This window comes from Sycon ciliatum, chromosome 1 (assembly GCF_964019385.1).
Source record: "Sycon ciliatum chromosome 1, ocSycCili1.1, whole genome shotgun sequence".
Lineage (NCBI taxonomy): Eukaryota > Metazoa > Porifera > Calcarea > Leucosolenida > Sycettidae > Sycon > Sycon ciliatum.
Genome location: NC_088643.1, coordinates 66,255,783 through 66,276,631, shown reverse-complemented (window position 1 = coordinate 66,276,631; position 20,849 = coordinate 66,255,783). Strand labels below are relative to the sequence as shown.

The window sequence follows — 20,849 nt, the reverse complement described above, 5'->3', positions numbered from 1 at the left end:
CGTTACGTCATGGCCTGTTTGAAAAGATCCGCGAAAATATTTCAATTCCAAAAATACAATCAAGCACTGGTCGTTTGGATTTCCACACAGTTGTGTTTCCTTGTCGGATAATTATCAGTACTTGCTGGTGGCAAGCTAGGGGCTGTCCGTTAGTTGCCCTCATTCATTGATGGTTCTTTTCTTTAGGTAAAATATTGTATGACTGTCACCAGGTCGTTGGATACACTAGTAGTAGTACTTCTCACAAACTTACAACAAACACCTGTCATACTAGTCTAGGGACTGCCGGAGTTGCTGTAGTCCAGAAATCCTTCTTCGGCTGGTACTTTCTGAATGACTTGATTTCTTGTACCGCACGATGTCGGATGCCGAGCAGGTGTGGGCTGTCCGTGGACAGGATCTCAAGCTTGGGTATGGTCATGGAGCGAGCCACGTGGCAGTCCTGAAGCGCTTGTCCCTCTCCGTGCCAGCTGGCAGCATGTGAGTGCTAGGTGTACACGAGTAGACCTTCTCACTTTGAAAGTCTTTGAATTGCTTGCACTTGTACTTAACTAAGCACACAAAGCGTCTGAGGACCTTGCTGCAAAATACTGCTCAATACCCTAACAAGGGCAGAGCGTACTACACAAGGCAAAACAACAGACCAATATCATTCTCGGGACTCCGAGTTGCCCAGTGTTGTTCTGCCTTGTGTAATGATTATATATCCATAAACGTTTACGTTTACTCAAGATCATCACAGTGATGCCAGTACCAGGAGCTCCGATGACCATACAATACACACTATCACCGTGACCCTCATGCGTGTGTGTTCCTTTGTGTATACATGGATGTGTGTGTCCATGTGTGTGCATACAGCTATGCATTGCTGGGGCCAAGCGGCTGCGGCAAGACGACACTGCTGCGCTGCATACTGGGCAGGCTGAAAGCCGAGGGTAGCCTGGCCGTTCTGGGCAGGACGCCACGTTCGCCAGGGCACCAGGTACCCGGTGTCTTGGTTGGCTACATGCCCCAGGTACAGTACAGGGCATTCTAAGTAGTTCGTGTAGCCTCCTGGAGTAGGTTCAGATCAGGGAGCAGTACAGTACCATATTGTAGTACTCCCTGGTTCAGATGGGGTCGCACTGACCGGTTTAGACAGGGTGCCCTCTTCTCCTTTCTCTCTTGCTTCTGTGTCTCCTTGCTATGCTACTTCAAGTAAAAGCAATGAAGTAGCATACTACATTGCTCCGTCCTTGCCTCTGGCACTTCTCAAGAGAAGGTTTGAATGCATTTGTGTGTAACATTCTTGAAACAACTCTGTCTTGGTTGCAGGTGTGCTTTTTTCTCTTTTTGTTTGTTTCCGGTTTGCTTTAGTACAACCTGTGATTTCACGATTGGCGAGTTGTTTTAAATACTGCAATGCGACTTTGGCACTGTTGTTGCTGCTGTTGCTGTTGCTGTTGCTGCTGCTGCTGCTGCTGTTGTTGTTGTTGTTGTTGTTGTTGTTGTTGTTGTTGTTGTTGTTGTTGTTGTTGTTGTTGTTGTTGTGGTTGTGGTTGTGGTTGTTGTTGTTTCAAATCTTTATTGTCACGATAGCCAGTGGCCAATAAGAGATAATAGTGTGAGAGAGGAGAAAGAGTGAGGAAGGATTGGGTGGGCAGGGATTAATGACTACTTAAGTGTACGTGCAGGGGTAGTCGCTACATGAGCATACAGACTTGAGGAGCAGCAGGGATATCTGGGATTTGAAGATGTGTTGTTGTTGTTGTTGTTGTTGTTGTTGTTGTTGTTGTTGTTGTTGTTGTTGTTGTTGTTGTTGTTGTTGTTGTTGCTGTTGCTGTTTTGCTGTTGCTGTTTTTGCTGTACTGCCCATAGGAGGTGGCACTGGCCCCGAATTTTAGCATCTTTGAAACCCTGCAGTACTTTGGCATGCTGCACGGCATGTCCAGTCTGCAAGTGAAACAACGCACCGAGTTTTTGCTACGCCTTCTGGACCTTCCTCCGCAGAACAAGCTGATAAGCCAGCTCAGGTAAGATGGTGGTATGGTAGTGACTGAATTACAGTCAGTATTGTATCATTGTGTGCAGAACATACTTAGTATTGGCTTTTAAGTTGCTCCAAGTATGTCACATGATTATTGCAATGCATGATGGCAGCATGCATGTATATGTGTGTTTGTGACAGTGCGTGTGTGTGTGTGTGTGTGTGTGCGTGCGTGTGTATGCGCGTATGTGTATGCGTGTGTGTGTGTGTGTGTGTGTGTGTGTGCTTGTGACGTTGTGTGTGTGTGTACTATGTATGTGTGTGCATGCCGGTGCCTGTACAGTGGTGGTCAACAGCGTCGCGTGTCGTTTGCCGTGGCTTTGCTACAACGTCCACCTCTGGTGATCCTAGATGAGCCGACAGTCGGTGTTGACCCAGTATTGCGGGCAAGGTAAGAAGAAAGCTGATTAGCGTTATGCGTTTGTGGGGACAAGAAGCTAATCATGGTTTATCCAAGGGCTTTTCTTGGAGAGTCAGACTAATTTAATCTCAATTGCAGTGGAGGGCCTTGGTTGTGAAGGTGTTGGGGAGATTCTTTTCGTGCTCCTCGTCTTTTTCCTTGCTGTGAAAATAGTTATTGTGAGGATTGATTGTGGGTAGTATATGCGTTAGCATTATTTTTGTTGCCCCCGCACCTCCCTGTAACTTGTTAGGCTGACGCCACTGGTCTGTCCATTGTCAATCGGTCACGTATGACGCGCTACCTTGTGGCTGCATTCTGCGATCGTACTCGAGGATTTTTTGCTTGCTTTTGCGCGTTCTTGCTTAGAATCTGGCAACATTTGCGCGAGCTGGTTGCCGATGGGCAGACTACGGTTATCATCACGACTCATTACATTGAAGAGGCCAGACAAGCGGACATGGTAAGTTCTAGTCTAGCCTTAGCTCCACAAAGGCCCGGATATTTTGACAAATTCATCATAGTTCGCTCGGCAGCTGATTCCGCTGATCGATACCCGATGGGAGAGTGTCATTGCATAGAACACACAAGTGAGGCAAGATATTTGGTTGCAGCTCAGAGCATCACAAGTCACTGATATGCATGTTCTGTAGTACTGTGCTTGGCTTTCCCCAGTGCCTTTCACGCCTTACAGTCAGGAACATGACGTGGCTTGGCAGTAGTATGTATGGAGCCGGTTCTACGGTAGGCACATTCCCGCCCCAAAAGGGGTATTATTGATAGTACCCCATTTTGGGGGTAAAAACCGGGCGCCCGGGTTTTACGTGGAAAATGATTTTGAGAGTGGTGGAGTTGGTGGAGGGGGTAAGACCATTTGATTCTGGAATGTGCTGGATTATCGAAAAACAATGATTGAAAACTCATAGATTTGCGTAATTTCGAACTGTATTTTCAAATTTTCGGCTCACTTTTTTCGTCAAGTCCTCTTTCTGGTCATGCAGACTATCTTCCTCGGCTCCATTATGATCTTGGCAATAGGGTCTAAGTCGTTGAGGCTGGTTTTAGTGCGCACACACTTTGCCCAGGATTCATCTTGGAAGTTGCGTTCTTTGGTGCTACAAGTACCGTCTGCAGCCACGTCTATACACTCAGTGGAAACGTTCACCTTCGCAATCGTCGTTGGAATGGCCTTCAGTTTCATGGGCTTCTTGATTCACGATCGGTCAATTTTTTCGTTTTCATATCGATCTTCCTGATTGGTCAATTTTCTATAGCGGGAAATGATTTGATTAGATGACAATCATACTAGTTCCGAAATTGGACTCTTCGCTCGAGAAGTTAAATAAAAGGCCGGGCACTTCAGTTCATTTCTTCATTCGGGCAAGTAGCCTGAGACAGGAAGATGGAACCTCCTCGAAAGAGACCAGGGATCGATGTAGACTGCTGTCTTTTCATTAAATTTAATAAATCAAATGGATTAGGCGCTTGTGCCGTTTATTTGAATAATGGCTACAGTTTTACATTGCATGAATAAAGTGTACACAAATGTCGATTCAGCTTGTCTTATTGATTGCGGTTATCAAATGACTACAGTGCCCAGTTTTCTTGAGTTCTTGTTTTATTTGGAAAACTTGTTGATTTCAGCTTTCAAAGTATTTTAAAATTGTGTAAGCTGAGAATGTGTGTGTGTCTATTTGTGTGTCTAACTGTTACATGTGTGTGTGTGTGTGTGTGTGTGTGTGTGTGGGTGTGTGTGTGGGTGTGGGTGTGGGTGTGGGTGTGGGTGTGGGTGTGTGTGGGTGTGTGTGGGTGTGTGTGGGTGTGTGTGGGTGTGGGTGTGTGGGTGTGGGTGTGTGGGTGTGTGTGGGTGGGTGTGGGTGGGTGTGGGTGGGTGTGGGTGGGTGGGTGTGGGTGGGTGGGTGTGTGGGTGTGTGTGTGGGTGGGTGTGTGGGTGGGTGGGTGGGTGTGTGGGTGGGTGGGTGGGTGTGTGGGTGGGTGTGTGGGTGGGTGGGTGTGTGGGTGGGTGTGTGGGTGGGTGTGTGGGTGGGTGTGTGGGTGGGTGTGTGTGTGGATGTGGGTGTGTGTGTGGGTGTGTGTGGGTGTGGGTGTGTGGGTGTGTGTGTGTGTGTGTGTGTGCAATACGCATGCCGTTGCAGGTGGCGATGATGAGAGCTGGCCGGCTGCTAGCCGAAGACCCACCAGATCATCTACTGCAGTTTTATAATCTGGAAGTAGGTACATGTACTTCAAGAATTTGATTTGCCGGTAATCCTTCTGATGAGATGGCCTCGAAAATGTTCAAGGAAAATATATGACGTGTAATTTTACTACAGTATGGTGTTTGTACTGAGTGCGTAACTCACTACTTCGAAGTATATTCATTTCGTTAATATAATTATTTTTATCTCCACAGAATCCTTTTTGTAAGTACAAGTAGTGATCTTGACGTTATGTACGCTGCCTGCAGAACTGGCACTGAGTGCTTGGCTCTTAGCCCCTTCCAGTGATCCAGCTTTGTGCTTTCAGAGTAGTTCAGTCGGTGGGAGTGCTGACCTGCTGCTTTGACGTCCCATTCTTGATAGCACACTGCGTGCAGCACACGTAGACAATAGCTCAAACTGCAGGAGTTTACTCATTGCTCTCGTGAACTGCAGTGAGAACAGTGAGAATAGCAATGACAAAGCTTTATCTCACCATGAACTGCAACATGAAGCTGTGGACAGTGTCTCGAGGGTTTTTTATTTCGTCAGTGGAAAACACGCTTTATAGCCCATGAGCAATAATTTTGTCTTTGATTTGTACTTGTGTCTTTGTGTCTTCATGCTTCAGACCTTGGAGGCCGTATTCCTTCGCCTGAGTGAACGCAGTGATAGCTGCCTGGAAGAGGACTATCTAGTATGTACGCACCTGAAATAAGTTGCTTTGGTGGCGGTGCTGTGCTTTACTTGTTGACCCTGAGTCTGGATGCTTGCACCCTCGCTTGTGCCATGGTTACATGGTACAGTAGTACCGTATCCTCGGTGTGTCTGCTCCTGTGTACGTGTATGCGCTTGGCTTGTGTACAGTATGCCTCTACTCACTTAACCCTATGCTCTGGGACTTACTAGTACCAGGAAATTTTGACAAATGCTGAGTGGCCTACTCCCCCCCCCCCCCCCCCCCCCCCCATAGCATTGGATCTGGGACTTAGCGCACTTCACTGGACAGCCACCACGATTATCTGTGCTTCGTCAAGCACCCCCAATTTTCTTCGTTTCTTGACTTTCTTGTTCTCGATCGGCTGTGTACATACATTCTTCTCTCTCAGAATGCAGACCGTCGTAATATACAAGATGGTGCTGAGTCTTCCTCCGATCTGGATGGACCCGACTCCTGTACATCCTCCGTGACTAGACAAGCATCGTATCAGCACCTTGGTAAGGAATGCCGCCATTGCGGTGTCTTTTTCCCTTTGCCTTAGCAATCTTTCTGAGCATCTCCTTTCGTGCACGGGTGGTACAGGACCAGTGTACGTGTCCGTGTTAGTGTGTGTGTGGGTGTGTGTGTGTGGGTGTGTGTGGGGGTGTGTGTGGGTGTGGGTGTGGGTGTGGGTGTTGCTGTGTTATGCGCATGTCTCAGTGAGTCATATCATAGTTGCCTTTTCCAGTACGGCTCACTGCCTCACTTTGGTTCTCTAGAAAGTCGACAGTACAGTCTGGTACAGTCGACCTACCCTTATAACGATATTTGCGTCCGACCAAGAAATATTGTTATAAGGGTAATATTGTTATAAAGGTAACTGGTTCATTCATACACATACGTCGTAATGCATGAATTTAGTTCGTTTTTTACACTCTTCATAGCGTCAAAAACGTATGTACATGCACATTATGTACACAGCAAGGTGCCCACTGGTGCCCCCCAATGCATTTCGTCATGTTCCAGCGACTTATCAAGTGAATCTTGCCCTACCTTGACAGTGGACTCTACATGCTCCCTGCTGGATATTGTTATAAAATGGAAAATGTCGATTGGTCAGCCCATTTTATATTGTTATAGGGGTAATATCGTTATAGCAATATTGTTATAAGGGTATTAAAGGCGTTGTATACAAAAGTCAATGGAGTGATTTGGTTTGGCAGAAAAATATCGTTATAATAAGGGTAATATCGCTATAGGGGTTATTGTTATAATAAGGGTAATATCGCTATAGGGGTTATTGTTATAATAAGGGTAATATCGCTATAGGGGTTATTGTTATAATAAGGGTAATATCGCTATAGGGGTTATTGTTATAATAAGGGTAATATCGCTATAGGGGTTATTGTTATAATAAGGGTAATATCGCTATAGGGGTTATTGTTATAATAAGGGTAATATCGCTATAGGGGTTATTGTTATAATAAGGGTAATATCGCTATAGGGGTTATTGTTATAATAAGGGTAATATCGCTATAGGGGTTATTGTTATAATAAGGGTAATATCGCTATAGGGGTTATTGTTATAATAAGGGTAATATCGCTATAGGGGTTATTGTTATAATAAGGGTAATATCGCTATAGGGGTTATTGTTATAATAAGGGTAATATCGCTATAGGGGTTATTGTTATAATAAGGGTAATATCGCTATAGGGGTTATTGTTATAATAAGGGTAATATCGCTATAGGGGTTATTGTTATAATAAGGGTAATATCGCTATAGGGGTTATTGTTATAATAAGGGTAATATCGCTATAGGGGTTATTGTTATAATAAGGGTAATATCGCTATAGGGGTTATTGTTATAATAAGGGTAATATCGCTATAGGGGTTATTGTTATAATAAGGGTAATATCGCTATAGGGGTTATTGTTATAATAAGGGTAATATCGCTATAGGGGTTATTGTTATAATAAGGGTAATATCGTTATAGAGGTTATTGTTATAATAAGGGTAATATCGCTATAGGGGTTATTGTTATAATAAGGGTAGGTTGACTGTACATGCACATGTGTACAAATGGTCTATGGAAAATATGGACCTGCCATGATGTCTTGTTGTATATGTTCGGAGCAGTGAGCGTGCAGGCAATTCTATCTGTAGGTACATGTATTATGAGAACAGTTTATTAACTTTATTTGTTGACTTTTATTACCCATGTACTATCATGTTCCTTGTGGACCCCCATGCACCGATACTGGTACATGTAGATGTACTAAAAATTGTGAGTTGCCACTGTCTGGCCTTTACTGTGTTGCTCAATGAAATCCAGTCGTGTCACTCACATACTTGCCGGGCGTTACGCAGCCCTAGACCTGCGAACACTGGGCTGCGGAATGATGCACGGCGCAAACTTGAGTGACATGACTGGATTTCATTGAGCAGCACTGTGCATGCGCTAGTACTTGTGTGCAATATTAAAAATCAGATTCTGGTCTTCGTTGCGTGCAATGTTGAAAATCGAATCCAGGTCTACTCAGAGATACATGTATACATGTGCATCCAACCGTGCCCTCTTCCGTGCTGTCTTTCTCTGTAGGGAATAAGCAGTCTTTAATTCGCGGCTTTAGCTGCATGAACATACTAGCCATGGTCTGGAAGAATGCCACTATTCGCAAGCGTATGCCACTGTAAGCTTGAAGTCAACTGTGGACATTTTAAGTGTGTGAATACAATGTCACTCGAGTAATATGTCTGAGTATATCCAGCTGGTAATTTGGTATCGTACGTGTGCTATTTCCATTGAGTGCACCTTAAAATCGAAGAAGATTTCCAGAACGTTTGGTGCCTGGCACAACTGTACGGGTGAAACGAAGCTTCCTGGATTCTGATATTGTGCGTTGTATGTTGATGTGTGTGTCTCAGATTTCTCCTCTTTGAGCTTCTCCTACCTACGCTGGAGATCAGTCTGTTTTGTTTGGCGATTGGCCGTGCACCCACCGGACTTTCTCTTGGAGTCGTTAACGAAGACGCAGGCTTCTTCGGTGAGTCCCCGGAATTGCGTGTGGATATGGCGAACACATACATGCTGACGTCAGTCCGTAGTATCCTTTGTGCTTCTTTGTGTCCTGGGCTAGTGTATCCGAGCTCGGCATGTTGATTTGCGAGTTCAGAACATGTCTTCTTTATGGCGGTGCTTTCAACTGGCCCCCTGTTCTTCTTGTCTTTATGTGTTTGGCAGGTGTCACATTGTCCCAAACTTATGTCGACTGCTTAGCTGCTCAGAAGCATGTCCTCTTGCAACAGGTAGGCTGTTGTTTTTCGGTATCAGAAGGGCTGAGGGCTGACTTCGTATTTACGGCGTGTGTAGTGTCCGCTAGGTTGCAAGTCATCCAGCTACAATAGTGTGGGACAGTGTCAAGAAGGTATTAGTGCCATTGACCAGCCGTTCAAGGCATGCAATCAAGAAACGGAACGTGAGCCTGACGGTACACCTGACGGAGGCACGTTCACATGGTGTGTGTGTGTGGTGGTGGTGAGGGGGGGGGGGGGGGGGGTGCAGTAAACAGTACAGTGCTGTATAGCATAGCTATGTGCCTGCATCAATCTTACTCTACTTCCAGGCGTCCAGGTAGTGGCTTGGATTTTGAACTGATGTATAGGATGGATTCATGCCATGATGTGCTGATTAACGTTTGTGATCCAGTTGTGCAGTCTGCAGACACTTGTTTCTTTTTGTTGTGTTGTACGCGACAGGATGCTAATCTTTCAATCAGTGATGCTCTACAGGAAGTAAAGAAAGGACGAAGTTGGGGGTATCTGCACTTTGATGAAGACTTTTCTTCCGCTTTTGTGGAAAGGTATTTGAAATCAAATCTTGTTCCGCAACCCCCGTTGTTAATGTGTAGGGATTGAAGCAGGGAGTCGTAAAATACCGGTATTTTACGACTCCCTGGATTAAAGCATAGCATGGTACATACCTGGTAGGTCTTTTGCTTTTACCTCTTCAAAGTTCAAACACTTGCGGTTCATCTTCAATTCTCCATTGCTGTCTGATGACTGGCAACTAGTATTGCATGTATTTGTTGGCATTGAACCTCACATTGACAACTGTTTCTGAATCTCCCTCCTGTGTTCTTGTACTTTGCCTGCTTATGTATCACATGTGTGCATGTGTGCATGTGTGTGTGTGTTAATGCAGGACACAGTCTCCGTACACCGTGGACAACGACACAATCAGCAACTCCAGCATCCACGTTCGCCTGGACATGTCCAGTGAGTCAGCGGAGCATTGCATCAAGGGATTTCTAGGCGTGTGCGATTCAGTGGCAACCATTCGCAATTTTGGAATACATGCACGTGCTCGTGTGCGCACACACGCACACACACACACACACACACACACACACACACACACACACACACACACACACACACACACACATGCACACATACACACATGTCAGTAGGAATCTGGACTCTATTGTTGATCATGTCCAGTAGTAGCACACACTGGAGAGAAGCTTATGCCCGCTGGACTACACGCGTGTATACCACTGTAGCTGAAGCCTTCACTCTGTCCATGGCAATCACGTGCCTCTGTGATGGATTACAAGTGCCGTAACTGCATGTTGTGCTCTGAAGGTTCCGTGCCCGTGAACATGGTGTTGTTTGCCTGTGTCGTGGGTGCTTTCACGTGTACCTCATGACAGATCAGCAAATTGCCCTGGTAATTGAAGAAGACATTACTGCAGCATTTCAGGTGAGTCTCAGGGCGTTTGTCAAGGGAGAAATCCCACGGCTATACGACGCGCGTGCGTAGATTTTGTCTTTGGCGAGAATCCTGAACCCTAGTTGTACGAGTGCATTGCAGCCTGCATTTTCAGACAGTTCCCATGCGGACAATCGTGCATCGCGAATGCAAAACATAGTGCTGAATTCGGCCTAGTTCCATTGCTAACTTTGGTACAGAATGTACTACAAAAAGTGCATTACAGATTAGTATTTTTCTAATTCCCCGCCACTAATTCATGGCCAAACATGCGGCCAAGGAAAAAGAACTGACCACTTGTGTGGACGGCCACACTCGGTTGACCGACAGTCTGAACTCTTTTCCTTGTCCCGTGACCTCAGGTTTTCCCCACGAGTGTGAATCCTCTATTATCTGACTCTAACTGGGCTAGGAATGTAGTGTCGAGTGGCTGAGTTGCCTAAATTTTTATCAATGGCCAAGTCTGCCTCAGCCTCCTCTCATAAAGGCTGGTGTAGTATTAATTTTAGCAATTCGTGCTGCGTACATGCCATGGAATACACCCACCGATGTGCTTTCTTCTCAAATTCTCTTTCTCTTTGTTGGAAGTTTGCCTGTGACCAGGCTGCTGTGCTACGTGTGTGTGTGTGTTTGTGTGTGTGTGTGTGTGTGTGTGTGTGTGTGTTTGTGTGTGTGTGTGTGTGTTTGTGTGTGTGTACATGTATGTATTGGCAGTGCTTTGAGAAGACGCTGCTAGTCAAGTATGCGTCGCTGCTGCATCCAGGCAAGGCCATCAACCCGAACTCCGTGTCGTCTCCCATTGAGGTGGATTGTGCTCTGAGTATTGTTGTGCTGGACTGTGGCTTTTCTTGTGTTCTACTAATGCTACCAGTATTTCTGTTCTTTTCTCTTCCCTCTTGCTATGTGGCTGCAGTAATAAATAGTGCGTGTGTTCTTGCCAGTAGTTGAGTGCAGTACAAGACAAGTACGGGATTACTCCTCTCGCACACGTTCACAGCACACTTCCTTTTACACAAATAGGAAAAAATGAGGATAAATTTAGCTGCATGCATGTAGCATCAGGCAGTAGTCTTTGATATATGACTCTGTTACTTGAATTGTATTTGTTCTGGTGTCTTGGTAGAGGTGCTGGCAAGTCCGGTAATGAGGCTAGACTCATTCGTGTGAGTGTGTGTATGTGTGTGCGGGTGAATGTGTGTGTGTGGCTTTGTGCATGTGTGTGAGTGGCCTTTATCGAATGCAGGTAGGACCTCCCGTGTACGGAGCACTTCAGCCGCGCTTTACGGACTTTGTGGCACCCGGCATCATTGTTGCGTGAGTTGCAAAGCACTTGGCTAAATTTATCCTCTCTTTTTTTAGTACATGTCATGTAGTTTCATCCCGTCCCAAAGTGGGTTACATGATGGTTTCTCACCAGGTGATGGGCAGTCACTACATGCACATGTATGCATGCTGAATTATCTGAGCAGACGGATCTGTTCATCTGCTTCCTGTTTTTTTTTTAGCCTGGTCTGTTTTGCAGACACAGACGCATAAAAATGTGAATGACAACCTGTTCAAATCCGAAACTTGTATATAAAATGAAAAAGACAAGTAAAAGAACCATAAGAAGAAAAGAGGACCAAAATTATAAATTAATCCTTGGCTCTCCACCCGAGTCTTGAAAGAACCATACCAGTAATAATTATTATAGTACAACTTTCCCTCAAACTTATGAATGTTATTTTATGACTTGGGGCTCCCTGTGTGCTAGTTTGTACATGAAGTGTGTGGGTTACAGTGAGTGCTGTGTCCCAGCAGCCTGTGTGGATTCACAGGAGGGGTGAGTTTCGAAGTCTGAAGAAAATGTTGAACAGTCGCTGCTTGTGTGACAACTACACCATAGCTTACATATTGGTAGAGCATCGCTGGCCATAAGCGAGGGTCCCTGTTTCGAGTCCTGGTGGTGACAGTCAGTTTCTTTCTCTGACTTTTTCCCATTTACAACTTTCCCTCAAACTTATGAATACTATAGTAATGTGGATTAGCATATTGGTATGTGATGATAGAAGACAGATACCAAGGCAAGCTGCAGTATACTCCCTGTGCCTCTAACTCACTGGACTAAGTGCAGCAGGAAAAAGAACAAAACTAAAATGGACTCTATAAAAGCCTCTCTTTTAATCGAGTGTGGCAGACATTTGAAACCTGCAGGGACACGCAGCACAGCATTGTATGCGGACCATTTTAGTTTGGCCCTTGCATTGTTAGCCAGACTTCTTAGCTAAACCTGCCTCTCTCTCTCTCTCTCTCTCTCTCTCTCTCTTTGTCTCCCTCTCTCTCTATCCACGTTCTCCTACTGGGCCAACACACGCAGCATGACATTTGTCATGTCCATCGGTCTTACAGCGCTCTCCGTGATTATTGAGCGCAAGCAAGGCTTGCTGGACAGGACCAGAGCAGCAGGTCGGTAGCATTGTGTCTTGCACACATCTGTGTGTGTGTGTGTATGTGGGGGGGGGGGGGGGGGGTCCTGGAATAATGCCCCTGATTTTGCCACTTGGTCCATTTCTTTCTTCGCCGTGTGCTTTGTTCTGGTATCCAGTGTTATTCACAAGTTTTGCCAGCAGTGCATGACCACATCACACAATGATCTACTACTAGTAGTATAATGTCTGGCAGAGCCAGGCTACAGCTAGTGACCTGTGTTGTTTACGTCTGTGCAGCTGCAAGCATGTACGTGTGGCTAAGGGGTCTATTAAAGTGATGAAATGTGAGTGGGGTCAGCACCTAGCAGAGCTAGGCATTGCCAAGAGCCCTAGGGACACGCTGTAGTTGTAGATCACTCGTGAGAGCCTGCCGATGCAATCATGTGACAGTGTACATGTAATGACGATCCCATGGTGATGGACAAGGCCTGGCTCTGGTGCCCCGCATACACGTCTCCTACCTCGCCGTACACAGCCCGTAGAGGTTTGCTTGTACGTAAACATGTAAACGTGAGAGAGCCCATTTGTGCAAGCTCTCGATCGGCTGCTACTTGCATGAATATGTCTGTATGCGTATAATTATGTGTCTATGTATGTACATGAACGTGTGCATGTGTGTACGTGTACGTGTGTGACCATAGGTGTAACAGACATAGAGCTATTAGCTGCGCTGACCCTGACGCAACTGGCCATACTGATTGGGCAGATGGTGCTGATGATAGTAGTGGCTGTGGAAGGGTTCAAGGTGTGTATGTGTGCTGCTCGAGTGTATGTATATTTACCTGTTTTGTCATGCTGCCACGTCACTCAACCACCCGATCACATAGTGCTCTGGAAATTGCTTCATTGAACGTTTGTTTCACACTTTGCTGACACACACTGGAACAGGCATGGAGGGGGTTGTGGGCAGGCATGATGTGCATCATCAATATCGGGACCCACGTTGTATTGTCTACTTGGGCATTGATGGCGAAAGAATGACAGAATGCCACCGGTAATTGACGGATTAGCGTGTTGGCATGTCAGATGTTCTTCTTGTATTTTCTTGTCGATTTCTGTTGCGTACATGTAGGTGCGAAATGATGGCCCACTAGCATTGCTATTCCTCATTGTCATTCTGCAAGGACTAACTGGTTAGTAAGTTACTTCGAAGTATAGTTCAATAAGCCCATTGCCCAATGACGTAATTTATATCGCGGACACCCCACACAGCCACCTGGGCATGGTCGTCTGGGGTGTTGAACAGTGCATCCCTGATCCCAGTGTACTACTTACATGCATTACTCATGCCACCCACATTTGGCAGTACACACACAATGGGCTTATGATTTGTGGTGGGTTTGATCTGCTCACCTCCCACCGTTTAGGCGCTGCATCTGCGCCTTGATCCTTGACGGGTGGTGGCGTTCCTACGGATGCGGAAAACTTGGCTTCCAGCCGAGTCTCAGAACCGTGAATTTTTTTAAATTGATTTGTGTACAGGTGCAATATGCGATACTGGAGAGGTTAAGATGCACGCTATTTCTGACGTGACGCAAAAGTTCAGCTCGCGTTATTTGGCTTGCTCATCGAAAAACAACGCGAGTGACCTGCAGCTCACGTCGAAGTTTGGAGTTCTACGCCAAATTTGACGTGAAATTGCGCGTCACTTTGGAAATAACGTGCATCTTAACCTCTCTAATTTCCTGCTATTTCTCCATCCTGCTTCGCTCACTGTGTTGTTCCGTGTTACTTTTCTGCTGCCGTTCACGCAGGCATGGCGTACGGTCTCCTGCTCTCCGCTGTCTGCTCGGACGAGACCTCTGCCGTCGTCGTGGCAATGGGCTCTGTCTTTCCAACACTCCTGCTCAGTGGTACGTCGCCAATACTGTACTGTCAACCGGCTAATTTTAGCGCCGGTGATATTTTAGCGAAAGGAGTGTTTTTGATAAAGGTTTGCCGCGCCGATCGAAATGTCGCATGTGCAGTAGAGTACATGTACTAGTTACTTTGTTTTTTGTTTTTTAGTCTAAAACTCGAATCGCTGAAATATTTCATTGCGAATTGGTCCACATTCAGAAAACGCTAAAATTTTCAGCCGCTTAAATTAGCCGTTCTACAGTATAGTCAGGATAGTGTGTATGGTGCAATAGTACTGGTAATTCATATAAGATATCTACACTGTAGACTTCTCAATTCTTCCCCTGTATGTAAATGTAGAGCTACACAGAGTCATAGACCTGCTGCAGGTACAGTCAATCTTGCGAGTAACCGCCCTCGATCCCGCATGAGAAAATGTCGTTATTCGTGAATTGTCGTTGTTCACGAGGTTGAAAGTATGCAGCCGAATGGTCACTAGGTCCGAAGATTGTGTCGTTTATTTGTGAGGCGTTGTTATGCCCGAGGTCGTTATGCACGAGGTTGACTGTATGCTGTTCTGTGGGGAAGTGACTGGTTGCAGTAGTGTGCGATAAGACTGTCTACACGTAGCTCACTGCAGCTACATGTACTCAGTACATGTGCTGGCATGTGCTTGAAGTTTTCTGATCAGGGCGCAGTTAACACCTCAGTCATTTTCTGTAGAGTCTAAACACTGTCCATAGAAAGGCATGTAGTAACATATATGCTTTTTTTTTTAAATTCAGATGGCGAGCCAAGGAAATAATAATATTAGGCCACACTTTGTTTTTTCTATGTTTCTCGTCGGCAAAGTTTAACAAAAGGTATGCGCGCGCGGGCGGGCGGAAAAAAAACAAAAACCAAGAAAAAAAACAAGAACAATTTCTACTGAAAACTGTATACATTTTACATGTATATGCATGATTCAGACAAGACACTGCGCATACCATGCACTACTATACAGAACTACATTGTCATGTACATGACTGTAGTCTCATACATGATTGCACTACATTATCACATCAGCCCACGAATATCAGGCAAACTGCAACAATGAGAGTATAAAGTTTGATGAATACGAGATGGCGAAGAGAACATACATTTATCTGCTATCGCATCAACAAACGCTTTCCCACTCATCATTTTTGGTTTTGTTACTTCAACGTTCTTGTGTCCGCTTATCAAACTCTTGTCTCCCCGCTGCTCATCTTTTCCTCGCCATGCGTCTATTGCGGCTTGGATTTTCTGCCCACGACATCGTTCAGCAGACGCCAGTTGCCACGGAACTCGTCCGACTTAGGGTATTCCTGGGATCCACGAGGCTCAGGCAGTGAACGACTTGGCAGCCTTCATTGCAGAGAACGGACGGGGAGCACTCCCTAGTTTTGCTGCTGGGGTGCAAACGTTTACGATTTTGATTGACGCATCTAGCTGCTGCAGCATGTGCAGCGCACATATATGTACGTAGTATGAACTTTTTTTTTCTTCCGAAATTTCTGAAAACCTACGCGGGCGATGACGAGAAACATAGAAAAAACAAAGTGTGGCCTTAAGGCCGAGTAAAAAAAATTACTAGATGATCGTCCTTTTTTTTGGAAAAATCGGGGAGGGCGGGAGGATTTTATTTTTATTTTTTTACTTTTTACCCTCTCATGCACACAGTGTACACAACAACATCAAGGTTTTTTTTCTCTTTTTTTCTTTTTTTTTCTTTTTTTCTTTTTCTTTCTTCAGCAGATCGATACTGACGTTGTGATATACTAGTAGTATGTGGTCCATATAGTAAAGAAAGTATTAAACAAAGCGTGCACATGTTTCCTGCATCCGCGATAGGTAAAAAAACAACGATTTCGGCAAAAACTCACGATTTAAAAAATAAAATATTTCTTGGGGCGCTGACAAAAACTGGGGCGGACGGGGACGATCATCTAGCTTTTTTTTTTACTTGGCCTAATATAATAATAATAAAACATGGAAACAGTGGGGCACAAGTTATGCGTTAGAGTCCACCAGCTAGATCAGCGTTTGAACTATCAGACGTGCACAAGTTAGCACCAGAGTGACAAGGAGTACTGAGATATTCTACGGCATGAAAGTGAGCTTGATCACTGCTCGATAGCGCTAACCAACCGCTTTCCAACTTGGGAAGGTTCATGGATATTAGTGGATTAAGAGGGGAAGGTAAGCAACTTCACTCCACAAGTCCCAGACAACAACTAGGGTTTATTTACATAGAACAGGGAAGGATACAGATGAACTAGCAGGATGTGTATGTGTACACGCTCAGTACACGCTCAGTACACACTCAGTACACACTCAGTACACAGTACGGGGATGTATGGGATGACTGATCCAGGAACGGATCGGGCACGACAATCAACTCATGAGAGTGATCGGGCACGACAATCAACTCATGAGAGTGCAGAGTAAATAGAGAATGCTATCCACTCGTGAGTGAATGTAACAGTTAGCAGGTACAGGTGTTGTTCGCATAGCATACGTCCACCTAAGACGCAGACCGTGTGCGAATGCGGCAAAGGTAGACTGGGATCGGTTTGCAAACTCTGTGAGCACCCTAAGCTGGCTGCACCATTCCTCTAGTCTAGGTGAGAAGTGCTGGTGCTGGAACTTGTCTGTACCAATGGCAGCACCGCGGCAAGGCGACCCTCTGCAGTGATCCTTATGCCAGTACCGGAAAAGATTTCCTGGGCCTCTTGCAAGCAGGAGGACTTCACCTCTAGCCATGCCTTGGCAGCGTTCGGGTGATATCGAAAGTGGGGGCCAGATCTGTAAGCAAGTCGCACCAGTGGTGCACAGCGTGCAATTCACCACCTGCAGTAGAATCGTCAGTATACCATATCTGGTGGACACGACTGGTAGAGACATCTAGAGCAACTGGCAGAGGACTGGGGCGACTGCATAGATGGGCATGGCCAAAGGATCTCCCTGTGTTGTGCCCTCCAGAGACAAGACAACCTCGCCATGCACAAACAACTGTGCTGCTCTCCGGTAGAAATTGGTAACAGCTACAGAGGCAGCAGGGTACAGGATGCGGATGTTGTGGAGCATCACTTGCCGGTTGAGTGCATTGAATGCGTTGAATGCATCGACTAGAAGAATACTCTGGCAGTCATCACTGTGGTAGAAGTCCACCATGGCATGAATTGCGGCTTCTGCACCTGCCACCTGGCCAGCACACACTTGGAGAGCACCAGCACTTTCTCGGATGTCTCGTTTGATGACGGCAAGAATGGCCCGGTAGCGACAAAGCGTCTTAGTACTTCACCGATGCCAATAGGCCTCTCCCCAGGGCTTTATCCAAAGGTATCAATCGACCAGCCACTAGAGCTGCAACACCCATCTGGGTCTACATGCTCTGTGGCAAGACGGCAGGTTGTTGCGGCAAAAGCTGCACATAGATCTGAAGAGGCACTGCCAAACGAGCAGCACATCCGTTGCCAGGCAGTCCAGTCCAAACAGGACACTCCAGCAGCACCACTAAGACGGAGTGCTATGTTCTTAAATGAAGCTGGCATCGATGCTGGCAAACTGCACTGCCTGAAACTGCGCACTAGGGCCCTGCAGCAGCATCTCCGCACCTGGACTGGGGCAAGCAGCTGGGTGCTTCTCCTTGAGAGCATCTAAGGTGGTACGACCATCCCCGCAGTCAGCACTGGGGGCCAAAACGCCACCTTTTCCTTGGTCAGACAGGCAGTGCAGGGCACCTTTCGCGTTGCCAAGTAGCATTAATCTGGCGAAGCCTTTGCGGGCTGAGTCATCTACTGCATTTTTTGCTATATGCAGAGGGTGAAGCAAGGGATCTTCGAATGGCGAGTCCTACATGCAGGAGTCTGGAGAGTGTCTAGATCACCTGCTTGCTACAACTTCATCCACCGGCTGACACGGTCAAGATGCTCGTGGCTGTGCGAGTTGCGATGGGGGGGGGGGGGGGGGCTGTAGACTCAGGGCTGCCATAATCCTGCACGCGCTCTCAGCGCAACAGCTTCTAGGGCAGACTTCGACGCATCGGCGTGCAGGAGTCGGGCCATCTCACGGACAAATCCTTACTAGCACTACCGCACGGTACAGAGAATGGATTTCGTTGCCAGTTGCTAGTCTTAGCATAGATACATTCTACAGTCGGGATGAAACCTCCTGCCTGGACGTCACCTCATTTGTACACAGGATTTGTGGAAGGTGGTAAGTCAGTCAAAAGTAGCATGGGACACCACCACTGAGGCTAGAAGTTGCTCAGCGCAGGTGGAGTTCACGGCAGGTGCGGGTACGTTAGGGCTGTGTTGTCCACTGCCAGTTGCCTGGGAGGCAATGGGGATCGGGGGGGGGGGGGGGGGGGGGGTAATGGGGATCGGGAGGCTGTCTGCATGTGCACTTGCTGCCGAAGATGACGATGGTGTTCATCCATGTGTGTCTTTGTGCGCTTGTGTGTGTATGTGTGTTTGTGAGTGTGTGTGTGTGTGTGTTTGTGAGTTGGCGTACATATGTGTGTGTTTGTGAGTTTGCGTACATGTCCGTGCATGTGTGTGTTCATGCGCACATGTATGTGTGTGTGGGTGTGTGTGCGTGCGCGCGCACTGAAGGCATTCTCTGGCCTCTGCAAGGTATGTCGACATGGCTTCGCTACATCAGCTACTGCATGCCGAATACATTTGCCGCAACGGCAGTGCGTGACATCATGGGAAGAGGTAAGTTAGGCATGAGAGCCAGGAGCTGACTCACCGTGCATTGTTGTTTGCGTAGGGCTAGTGGGGAAATACCGTGTATTGTGCTCTCATACCAGTGTAGCATAACATTTTCCCAATGTGTGCGCCGTATGGACTTGACATAATACGCCGGTGCACACCATAATTTGGCAACTTCAATACCATAAAGTACTGTTGATTCCCCCCCGCGTTGTCGCTTCCCAGCTGGTCTTTCTGCAGTTGGGGGGGGGGGGTGCAGGAATTAGATCAATGCTGCCAAGTGCAGTACTACATGAAAGAGCAGACTTTCCATGCTGGATTGTGCACATTGTCATCCACAGGCATGCCTGCACTGGCACGTATTGTGTAACAGCAGTGCATGCATCAGTTCAACACCGTATTTTGACGTATACGCTGAAGTCGCTTCTCGCTTAGGAATTAAACAGGGGGAGGAAATTAGAGAGGGGGTAGAGCGATGGTATGTGACGCTACAAGTATTTGTTCCGCTGTCCTTTGTCTCCAGGGTGGTCTCTAGGTCATCTTGACGTTGGACTGGGTCTTGCCATCACGTGTGCTTGGCTGATTTCCTTTTTCTTCATCTCACTGGTGTCACTGAGGAGGCAAACTCATTGATAGCAGGCAGCTGGTACCCGGATGTGCCAATCCCTTGATTTTATTTATATACATACATGTATTTTCAATCATGCAGTACCTGGTGCTGGTCATCAGGTTGTGTCAAGCCCTTACTTACTCAATGCTACAAATCTCAGAGCTGTCCATTGAGCAGCAGCTGTTGCTTGGTTTTAGTATTACTATTATTATTTTAGTATTGACTCGGATATTTTTTTAATATATTATTAGTATCTATTCTATATTATTTAGTAGAATGAATTTAGAGACTGCGCTGTAGATTATTGTTTCTCACTAATGACAGTCAATTCTTCTTCAGACTTTTATCTCCCTTTTCAATCCCTGAAACTACTGAATCTTTCTGTTTCCTTGTATTAATTTTCTATTCCATCCCTACCCCTGCGGTGATCTATCGTGCAACGCTTTATTTTGATATCGCTACTTTGCAACTATCGGCAAGTATTCTCAGCTTACAAACTTATGTCAGTTTTTTGCTCGAAAGTATTATATTACTATCCGTACTGAAATATTAATACTTAGTATAAACAAGTTTGAAGAAGGGCTGAGGCTTCCTGCAGCTTCATCTGTGAAAAGAATTCGGGTGGACACACCCATTCCCATAGCGCTGCACATCACATCCGAACCAGTTCCGTTATTTTTACAACGTTTCGGCACTTGGCCATCGTCAGGTAATAGCAATGAATACTGTGGAAGCCACACAAGAGCCGTATATACGCAGAGTATAGCGCCAAAACAGATTAGTATAAACATATTTTTTAAAGATGGGTCATTAGTTAGAAGTAGGGTCTTGCACATTTTAAAGGCGACCATTCTGTCCCTATGTCTGAATCCCTTTGCTATCATGCTGGTTGGTGTTACAATGATGTTTTAACTTTGTTCCAGCTTTGCTTATAATACCATACTTATGGTCATGATGCAGTATGTCTGGCTTGCAATCTCAGGTATGATGCAGTACATGCAGTACGGCTGGCGCGTCTTTATTGCATACTCTTGCTTGTGTGTTTGCATGTAAGTTCCTTTCATTCTACTGTAGAGCGGCGGATGGCCCCACCCTGG

At 46.1% G+C, this 20,849-nt stretch overlaps 1 protein-coding gene across 1 annotated transcript; it reads left to right on the top strand.

Moving 5' to 3' along the window:
* The first annotated feature begins 75 nt into the window (after positions 1–75).
* On the top strand, positions 76–20,349 carry LOC135804949 (ABC transporter G family member 20-like). Its single transcript, XM_065318930.1, has 22 exons — positions 76–480; positions 859–1,015; positions 1,858–2,012; positions 2,310–2,417; positions 2,796–2,889; positions 4,583–4,657; positions 5,256–5,321; positions 5,734–5,842; positions 7,925–8,015; positions 8,251–8,369; positions 8,567–8,631; positions 9,082–9,185; positions 9,527–9,600; positions 10,038–10,087; positions 10,811–10,900; positions 11,340–11,410; positions 12,453–12,541; positions 13,206–13,309; positions 13,637–13,697; positions 14,319–14,417; positions 19,041–19,145; positions 19,666–20,349. The coding sequence occupies exons 1-22, from the start codon at positions 359–361 to the stop codon at positions 19,773–19,775; spliced, it is 2,118 nt and encodes a 705-aa protein (XP_065175002.1). The 5' UTR covers positions 76–358; the 3' UTR covers positions 19,776–20,349.
* The last annotated feature ends 500 nt before the right edge of the window (positions 20,350–20,849 follow it).

Coding starts and splice junctions, on each gene's coding strand:
- LOC135804949 (XM_065318930.1), top strand. CDS start 359: ATGTCGGATGCCGAGCAGGTGTGGGCTGTCCGTGGACAGGATCTCAAG. Junction 1,016..1,857: donor TGGTTGGCTACATGCCCCAG/GTACAGTACAGG, acceptor TACTGCCCATAG/GAGGTGGCACTGGCCCCGAA. Junction 13,698..14,318: donor CATTCTGCAAGGACTAACTG/GTTAGTAAGTTA, acceptor CCGTTCACGCAG/GCATGGCGTACGGTCTCCTG.